Genomic DNA, 10,338 nt, shown 5'->3' with positions numbered 1-10,338 from the left:
GGGTTTGGGGCAATGGGATCCTACCTATCCCTTCTCTGAACCCTTTGAAGGCTGTTCTTCCAAAGTGTAGGGTGCAAGCTAAGACAATTTGCATATGAGACAGAGTAGCAAATTTTCCCAAAGGTTCTGATCATTCCACCCCACCAACCAATTCCTCCTTGTTTCTGAGCATCAGAGAGAGAATAGAATTTCCACTTATTGGTTCCTCCACCTTTCAAAGGCTGCAATGATTATTAATGCAGGGAAAGCAACTCTTTGCTTTTTCCCTTTGGCAGAAGGAGATCTCCAGCAGATGTCTGAACAGTTGAAATTTCCCATCATTGGATTATGCTTCTAGGACAGGTTTGTGATCTGTCTTCACCTTTTCCACTTTCCATCCAGGTGTTCTGAGATACATTCTAGTTGCGGTTCCTGGCCGCCGTCCAGAGGTTCTCGCATTTCTCCGGGGTCGCGGTCTCGGACGAACTCCTGCTCGGGGGCCGCGGGCTGTGGAGGCTCCAGAAGCTGCTCCAGGCAGGCAGTGCGGGGTAAGGAGGAGCTTTTCTGGTGGGACAGGCGGGCTCTGGAGCCGCGCCGCTCGGCGCCCTCGTCGCCTACCTGCAGCTCCCTGAGGGGTGGCTGAGGCAAAGAGGGGACCCAAGGAGGTAGAGTAAGAGGGCGCCAAGTGTGGGGAGCGGCGTCGCCCCTTCCCAGCCAGGAGCAAATGCTCAGGGATTCAGCGTCCAGGGGCTCCGCAGAGGAGCGGCAGAGGTTGGAATGGGAGGAGGAGAAGACTCTGTCCAGCACCAGCTCCCTCTTCTTGAAGCCGCTCCACCTGCTGCCTCCCAGGCCGCGGCGCTTGTCACAAGGTGGAGCTGGGGAGGGTGATGGGTCCGGGCAGCGCGGTTCTCCGCCTGGGGCCGAGCCCCGCTTGTCCGCCCCCGCAGCCCTTGCTCTTGCTGCCCCTCAGCTGCAGGTTCTCCAGAGCCGGGCCTGGAAGGAGGAGGTGGATCCCCCCCCCCCCCCCGGCATCTATTGAGAAAGTCACATGATTTCTGTTGGGTTTGTTATTAAGGCGATAGTTATGTTGATAGTTTTTCTGATATTGAACCAGCCCTGCATTCCTAGTATAAATTTCGCTTAGTCATAGCCTATGTCCTTGCGATATATTGCTGTAATCTCCTTGCCAGTCCTTTATTTAAAATTGTTTCCATCAATATTCATTAGGGAAATTGGTCTATTATTTTCTTTCTCTGCTTTAGCTCTTCCCGTTTTAGGTATCAACAACATATTTGTGTTGTAAAAGGAATTTGGTAGGACTCCTTTTTTGCCCATTTTTCTAAATAGTTTATGTAGTACTGGGATGAATCCTTTAAATGTTTGTGAACATTCCCTTGTGAATCCATCTGGCCCTGGGGATTTTTTCTTACGAATTTCATTGATGGCTTGTTCAATTTCTTGTTCTAAGATTGGGTTATTTAAATATTCAATTTCTTCTATTAATCTGAGTAATTTTTTTTTTGTAGATATTTATCCATTTCACTTAATTGACAAATTCATTGGCATATAAGTGGTCAAAACAGCTCCTACTTTTAATTTCCTCTATATTGGTGGTGAATTCACCCCTTTCATTTTTGATACCAGTAATTTAATTTTCTTCTTTCTTTTTTTTTTAAATCAAATTAACTGGTTTTATCTTTTTATTGCCCCCCCACCTTAAAACCAGCTTCCTGTTTCATTTATTAGTTCAACGTTATTCTTACTTTCAATTTTATTAGTCACTTCACTGTTTTTTAGGATTCCCAATTTGGTGTTTAATTGGGGATTTTATTTTGCTCTTTTTCTAGTTTCTTTTAGTTGCATGCCCAATTCATCAACCTGCTCTTTCTCCATTTTGTTGGGGTAAACAATTAGAATTATACATTCTCCCTACTTACTGTGTTAGCTGCATCCCCTAAATTTTTGCATATTGCTTCATTGTTGTCGTTTTCTTTAATGAAATTATAGATTGTTTCTATAATTTGTTTTTTGATCCACTTACTTTTTAGGATTAGATGATTTAGTTTTCAATTAATTTTTAAGCTATTTTGCCATTGCCCATTAATGAACACAATTTTTATTACATTATTATCTGAAAATGACCCACTTAGTATTTCTACCTTTCTACAATTGATTTTGAGGTTTTTATGTCCTAATATATGGTCAATTTTTGTGTAGGTGCCATGTTCCACTGAGAAAAAAGATATTCTTTTCTATACCTATTTAATTTTCTCCAGAGGTCTGTCATATCTAACTTTTCTAAAATTCTATTCACCACTTTAATTTCTTTCTTTTTTAATTAGTGTTTAGATTTATGTGGTTCTGAGAGGAGAAAGTTGAGGTCCCCTACTAGTATAGTTTTATTTTCTATTTCCTCCTGTAAGCCACTTAACTTCTGCTTTAAGAAACTGGATGCCATACTACTTGGTGCATATAGGTTTACTACTGTATTACTTCATTGTCTGTGTTACCTTTTAGTAAGATGTTTCCTTCCCTATCTCTTTTAATTATATCTATTTTTTTTTTTTGCTTTTGCTTTGTGTGATCATGGCTGCTACCCCTCTTTTTTTTTTTTAACTCCAAATGAAGGAAATAGATTTTGTTCCAACCCCTTGTATTTACTTTATGTGGGTCTCTATGTTTCAAGTCTGTTTTTTGTAAACAACATGTTTTAGGATTCCAGTTTTTAATCCATTCTGCTGTCTATTTCTGCTCGATGGGAGAGTTCATTCCACTCACATTTACATTTATGATTACTGTGTATTCCCCTCCATTCTATTTTTCCTTTTGTTTATCCTTCTCTCTCTTCTTTCACCTTTTCCCTCTTCACCAGTGTTCTGTCTCTCTCTACTTTTGTCAGTACCCCCTTTCACTCAATCTCCTTCCCTTCTATTTCCACATAGGGTAAGATAGATTTCTAAATTCAACTGATTGTGTATGTTGTTCTGTCTTTCTGTCAATTCTAACGAGAGTAAGGTTGAAGTGATGCCCATCATGCACCATCCCATTTTCCCATGCACTGTAATAGACCTTTTATGTCTCTTCCTATCAGATAATTTACCACATTCTACCTCCCACTTCTTTCTGCTCCCAGCGTAATGCTCTTTTTCACCTGTTAATTTTTTACATCATCCCCTTGAAGTCGCTTTATACCTGTATCCTCTACCTATGTAAACTCATTTTAACTGTCCAAATAATGATAAAGTTCTTAGGAGTTACAAGTATCATTTTCCCATGTAGAGATGCAAACAGGTTAGCCTTATTCAACCCCTTATGTTTTCTCTTTCCTTTTTTACCTTTTTTATGCTTCTCTTGATTCTTGAAATTAGAAATCAGGTCCTCTTCCCCCCCCCCCCCAGCTCTGGTCTTTTCATCAGAAAACCTTGACAGCCTTCTATTTCATTGAATGACTTCCCCCTCCCTCTCCCCCCCAAGGATTATGCCTAGTTTTGCTGGTGGCTAATTCTTGGTTGTAGTCATGGCTCCTTTGCCTTCCAGAATATCACTTTCCATGCCTTTCAACCCTTTAATGTTCAAGCTGCCAAATCCTGTCTAACCCTGATTGTAGTTCCTCAGTATTTCAGTTGTTTCTTCCCTGCAATATTTTTTTCTTCACCTGGGAGTTTTGAAATTTGGTGATAATGTTGAGCAGAGTTGTTATTTTGAGATCTCTTTCAGAAGATGATCAGTGGATTCTTCCAATATCAATTTTATCCTCTGATTCAAGGATATGAGGAAAGTTTTCTTTCATAATTTCTCCAAGTATGATGTCCAGGTCCCCCCCTCCCTTTTTTTTTTTTTTGGTTTCTGTTCATGACTTTCAGGTAGTCTAATGATTCCTAAATTATCTCTCCTAGATCTATTTTCTGGTCAGTTGTGTTTCCAATGAGACTTTTTTTTCTTCTATTTTTTTCATTGTTTTGATTTTGTTTGATTCTTTATGTCTCAGAGTCATTAGCTTCCACTTGCCTAAGTCTAATTCTTTTAAAAATTATTTTCTTCAGGCAGCTTTTGTATATCCTTTTCCATTTGACCAATTCCACTTTTTAAGGAGTTTTCTTTTTCCAAACTATTGACTCCTTTTTTCATTATTCTCTTGCATCATTTTTATTTCCCCAATTTTTTAAACCTCTCTTATTTGATTTTCAAACCTCTTTTTAAAAACTCTTTCAAGAGTTCTTTTTGGGCTTGATGCCAATTCATATTTTTTTGAGGCTTTATATGTAGGTGTCTTGACTTTTTTCTCATCTTCTGAATTTTTATCTTCATCTTCTCTGTCACCATAATAACTTTTTTAATTTGATTTTTAATTTATGAAATAATGCATTTCCATAGAAGTACAATAAAAAGTTGATTGTACATGAAACTGCAAATTACTATGCACAATTTGCTATTCTTTTCAAAAATACAACAAAATTATCACATAATTTTTTTTATTCCTTCTCTCCCTCTCCAGAGATAGCTACCATTAGACACAAATAGGAATATGTCTGTAAAATTATTTTAGAAATATTTCTATTTATTATTCTTTCTCTGGATGCAGATAGTGTCTTTATATATCCTTTGTAGTTAATTTGGGTATTTATAATAGAGAAAAATCTTTTTGATCAAAATCATTTATATATATATGCATATGTATATATATATACACACACACATATATATATACATATATATACACACACACACATACATATATATATATATATATATATAATTTTGAATTATCATCAATCACTTCCATAGGCTTTTGAGTTTTAAATTTTTCTTTCCCTCTCCCTGCCTCTCTCCTGAAGATGTAGTGCAATCTGATATAGGTTATACGTATACATTCCTATTGAACATATTTTCACATTAGTGATATTGTAAATAAGAATTAGAAAGGAAAGAATAAAATAGGAAGAGGAAAGAAAAGATTGGAATCTTAGGTTAAACAAATTGGGGTATAAGAAAGAATGGACTAATATTGTATCAGAAAAAATGACAAAATGAATTATTTCAGAAATCCCAGATAGAAAGAACTGAGGCAGAGTGAAGTGAGAACTAGAACACTTTATACAGCAAAAATACTTAATACAAAACAGAATTATGAAAGACCTAATGATATTAATTAATTCAATGCTGCACCTTATGTCCAGAGGACCTATGATGAATCATGCTATCTATCACATGACAAAGAGGCAATGGAATCAGGTACAGAAAGAGTTACAGAATTTTGGACACAGCCTGGTGTGAATTAATTTTGCTTGAATCTACTTATTCATTAGAAAACAATTTTATCTTAGTTTTTAATTGGGGGTTGGAGAGTAGGGTGAGAAGTTTATTAATAGTGATGCCAAAAATCTGGGTTATTGAACCACTTTCAATGCACAGAGGAAAAAAAAGAAAAAAGGTCACAAGGAAACAGACAATCAATACAATAAAATGCTATGTTTGAAAATATATGTATACGTGTGTACATATATGTATATATCCTATGTAAGTGCCCTGTGTAGATATACATACTTGCACATGTATTTATAATTGTATGTAATATAAATTTATCTAATTCTCCATATACTACTTAATATGTTTATATTTTGTATATTATATTTTGTTCATATAAGCAATATGCTTATTCAACATATGTACATGTGTATATATACATGTTTTTTCATGAGAAAATAATATACAATGATAGAAAAGGAAGGGGTGTGTATATATTTATAATACATGAAAGTATTTGCACATATGTGTGTGTGTATAGCTATTATAAAGCAAGTGAGATATGAAATAGAGATTGACCATGTCATTTACAATTCTCTTCTGGCATCTTGCTGTGAATATATCAATGCTTATTTTTGTTTTGAAGTTACAAATTAAAATGAGATTACCCCTGATAGCACACATGATACCATTGACTTGAGCAAAAGGAGTGGTAATGAAAACATTACAAAGGACATACACACAGTAGGACCACATGGATTAGATGTCTCACGCATTAAAGGCAGCTGGTGGCAGAATGGATACAGTTTCAGGCCTGAAGTGAGGAAGACCTGTTTTTAATTCCAGCCTCAAACATTTACTAGTCCTGTGTCTCTGGACAAGTCACTTAACCTCTAGTTGATTCCATTTCCTCATCTGTAAAATAGGGATAATAACAGCACCTATCTTTTGGAGTTGTTGTGAGGATCAAATAAGATTATATTTGTAAGATACTTTGCACAGAGCCTGGCACAGAGTAACCATTATATAAATGTTTACTATCATCATCCTTAATGTACATATGTACATATATACATGCACATATATACATGCATAAATGTATTGTGTTTATACCATATACATATATGAATGTGTGCATATAGCCATATGAATTTATATACATGTATAGATTTGCATATGAATATAGCCTAAGACATATAACACAAAATTGAATCTGCTCTAGGCTCTCACTGCATGCAGAAGAACATTGTGGTCATGACCTTTTATCCACAATTCTTAAATATCCAGAATTTATATTATTATGCTAGACCTTGTGCCTAAGGGACACTGAATTAACAGCAAATGCAGCTAAATTACTCACCATTTCTGTGATTTCTGCAAATGAGAACCTTGCACGTCTGGCTTGCCTACCTTTAAAAATGGAAATGGTGGTTGATGGAATCTGAAATGACTGAGGAAACAAAGGTTTGATCTTTTGAGCATACTGATTTATTAAACAATGCATCCCAATTGTATAACTAATGGGAATCAGGCCTTCTTAGCTTAACCTATCTTTGCCTCAGTTTCTTTCTTTAAAAGATTGAGATAACAATAGTACCTACCTCCCAGGATACTTTTTGGGGGCACAAAGAGAATCAAATAAAATATTTGTGAAGTGCTTTGGAAACCTTACAGAACTTATCAATGTGAGATTTTATTATGGTGATTATTTTCATCTTTTGTCATCTTAGCCTATTTAACAAGTGTGAGATGTTACTTCTATTTGCATTTGGAGTATTTTTTTTAATATGGTGGTTGACAGCTTTTATTTCATTCTTTGACAGTTACCTGTATATAGTATTATCCATTTATTTGGGAAATATCTCTCAGTCTTATAAATTTGAATCAGTTCTTTATGTCTAATTGCATGAGAGACTTTTATAAACAAAAAGGAAACAAACAAACAAAAAACTTTCACCAAAGACTTTTCCTTCAGTTACCCATTTTTCTTTGAGTTAATTAATTTTTTGTTTATACAAGACCAAAGTAAAATTATTATATTACTGATTATTAATAATAACGATAAAATATCTACTTAGTATTTTCAATTTTTTCAGTTTTTTGTATAAGGCCCTTTTGGCCTCTAAAAGAACCTTGCAAAGAAATTACAGAGTATTAATATCACAATTATATAGATGAGAAAACTGAGACTCAGGTAAGTTCAAGATTTTTAAAATGTTATGGTGCTCCTAAATGATGGAGACAGGATTAGATCCCAAGCATTCCTATTTTTAAGCTCAGCACCTTATTTTCTACACCATATTTCCTCAGAAAATATTTGGAGAATTTTTCAATTTAGAGAACTGAAGATGAGAAGGAAGAAATGAGAAATGTTGCTCAAGCAACATGAGCACTGGTTTGGTGTAATTCAGAAATGTCAAACATACTGCTGTCAAGATATTAGGAGACACCCTGTTTTCCAAAGCTAAACCCCAGCAAGTAGGCTGTGTGCCCTGAGGGTAGCATAGCAATAATCTCTTGTGCTCATCCTCTGGATGCTCTCAGCCACAGCAAAACCTCAGAATTGGAATTTACAATTTCCCTATTTCCCAGGGGATTGTGACCTGAGAGCTGGAACTGCAGCCTACATGCTGTAGCAGAAAATGATCAATTACATGCCTCACATTGTAAACAATTCCTGTGCTTGTAACTGCTAAGTAAACTGAACCTGGTGTTTCATCCTGTTCCCACAACACTGACTCTGGTTCTGTACCCTACTGAATGGTCACAAGACTGAAGGAGCCTTAAGCCCTGAGACAATCAAAAGATTCAGCATTTCTAATAACTTGGAGACTCTTCCCACAGGAGCTAAGAATTCCTGTATTTTCTGCAAAATGCCTGCACTTGTGGGCATACCAAGAGAACTATTTACTCAAGACTTAAGAATGGCTGTTTTGGGTCCTACTTTTTTATGGTTTTCATATTAAAAATCCTACCTCTGCTACAAGCAAGTAAGCCCTCCTTCTCAGGAGGACTTTGCTTGCAAGCCCGTTTTCCTCAGTCTGAAATTAAACTGCCATTTGATTGCTGACTCACCTACCTCTGGCCTGCTTTGATCAGTGCTGGCCATCTAGATTTTAGAGACAAATCTAGTCTAGACTATATTTGAAATTCTTTTGTCACTGTGAAAGGACCACAATGTGGTCCATGACATTAGAGAGTATGATGTATAGTGGATTAAAATGTAACTTTGATATATTTAACAAAATTAATAAAAAAAAATATGGAGAATGTTGTTTTTTAGTCATTTCATAGGTGTCTGTCCCTTCATGTCTCCATTTGGTTTTTTGTGGCAAAGATACTAGAAATGGTTTCCATTTGTTTCTCCAGTGGATTCATTTTGTCAGGCAATCATAGGTTAAGTCACTTGACTAGGGTCACACAGCTAGGAAGAGGTTGAGGCTGGATTTGAACTCAGGTCTTTCTTACTCTTGGCCCAGTGCTCTATCCACTGAACCCTGAGGTGTCTCTAAAGCACAGATAATGTTATATCTTACAGTAAAATCATTATACAACTCATAGAGATCCTTATATATGGCTCAGTGACCTCTATTTCTATTTGAGTTTTACATCATTGAGCTAATGAAAGGAAAAGTAGATTTGAAATCAGGAGACACAAGTTTAAGAAATAAATATGTCACTTGCATCAGTGTCATCAAAAACATATCTGAACAAGAACACTCTTGTAAAAGAGGAAAGAGTTTGAATACATGATCACAGAGGTCCTTTTTAAATCCTTAGATTCCACTGTTCTTGTCACTGTCCCATGAGCTTTGGAAAGACATTTGTTTATTATAGTGTTAGGGGAAGAGTTCTGGAAATGGGTATGGTTGTTGACAGTGTGGCATAGGAGACAGCAACGCCTCCCATGCCACAGAGCATACCAATATTTGAGGACTTGGGAGTCAAAGAAGATCATCACAAAAGGGCTGATGGCTGGGAACCATGCAGCTAGATGGTCTGAGGCAGCCATGAACCAGGGTGGATATTTGTCAACTTTAAATTGGTAAAATGACAAGCTAGAATGAATGGAATAAAAGGAGACATAGGTGATCACTAGTAGGAGGATTGCTTGGGTGGCTCTTTTCTCAGGAAAAGTTCTGGGAGAGAGATGAGAGCTATGAATATGTTGGACTTGCTGATGGTGTCTGTGCAGGAGAAGCACTAAGTAGGCACTGGAACAGATCATGAATCCGACACACATAATATCAGGCATAGAAAAGACAATTGCAAAAAGCGCAGCATTAAAAGAAGCAGGAGTTAAAATTGAACAATATCCCAGATACCATATCTTTGTATTATTAGTGCGATACCTTGAGTTATGCATAGTCCCAAGCAAAGTGCAATTTATCAGCAGATAGAAGCACCAACAGAGAAAACAGGAGGGCAAAATGCACTTTGGGGCTTGGATTTTAAGTTCTGCCCACCAGGAGTTACTGGGACTGATGGTGATGACCTGAAAACCACTCAAGAGGCAGGTCATGCTGAGAGAAACACTCCTGGTGAGAGTAAAAAGATAAACAATAAATTTGCACCCAATGGGATCCAAGAAATTTTTGAAACCCAAACAGACAATCAGCTGAGGGATCCCTTTGGAGAGTATCAATTTTGAGTTGGCCAAAGCTAGGTGGGCAAAAATGAACTCTATGGGCCTCAGCTTACGGCCTATAAGTAAAATGGAGGTGTACAGGCCCAGGAGGAAGAAATTCCCAAGAATGCCAACTCCCATCTGAATAAGAAAGAATGCCCAACACCAGGTAACCAAGCATCATTTTCTCCAAGTCTTAGGAAGAAGAATTGTGGTCAGTGCTGAAAAATCCTAGGAGAAAAGCAAAGATTTGTTAAATTTCTGAAGGGTGTTATCCATGAAGATTGGGCTCCATTTGGAGAACACTGGGATAGTCTGTGTGTTGGATTGAAATTTGATATAATTTATCTGAGACTGGTTTGTATTTTTCATGTCTTTTCCTTGGTAGCCAGAATATGAAAGTTAGCAAAAATCTAAAAAGTAACATAGATATGACACCAAAAGTCCATATTACAATGCTGAGCCTTTCTTCCTTTTGGTGCTTTTGA

The 10,338-nt window shown here is 36.7% G+C and overlaps 1 protein-coding gene across 1 annotated transcript; it reads right to left on the bottom strand.

The window, feature by feature from the left end:
* Positions 1 to 357: 357 nt before the first annotated feature.
* On the bottom strand, positions 358 to 10,031 carry LOC110220026 (vomeronasal type-1 receptor 4-like). Its single transcript, XM_021003877.1, is given in 3 exon segments — positions 358 to 938; positions 9,124 to 10,004; positions 10,006 to 10,031. Coding segments are annotated over 3 exon segments (1,488 nt in total).
* Between the last annotated feature and the right edge of the window lie 307 nt (positions 10,032 to 10,338).

This window comes from Phascolarctos cinereus, unplaced genomic scaffold (genome assembly GCF_003287225.1).
Source record: "Phascolarctos cinereus isolate Bilbo 61053 unplaced genomic scaffold, phaCin_HiC Scaffold_726;HRSCAF=1367, whole genome shotgun sequence".
Classification (NCBI taxonomy): domain Eukaryota; kingdom Metazoa; phylum Chordata; class Mammalia; order Diprotodontia; family Phascolarctidae; genus Phascolarctos; species Phascolarctos cinereus.
The sequence above is the reverse complement of the archived record's forward strand: the minus strand, read 5'-3'. Positions and strand labels throughout refer to the sequence as shown.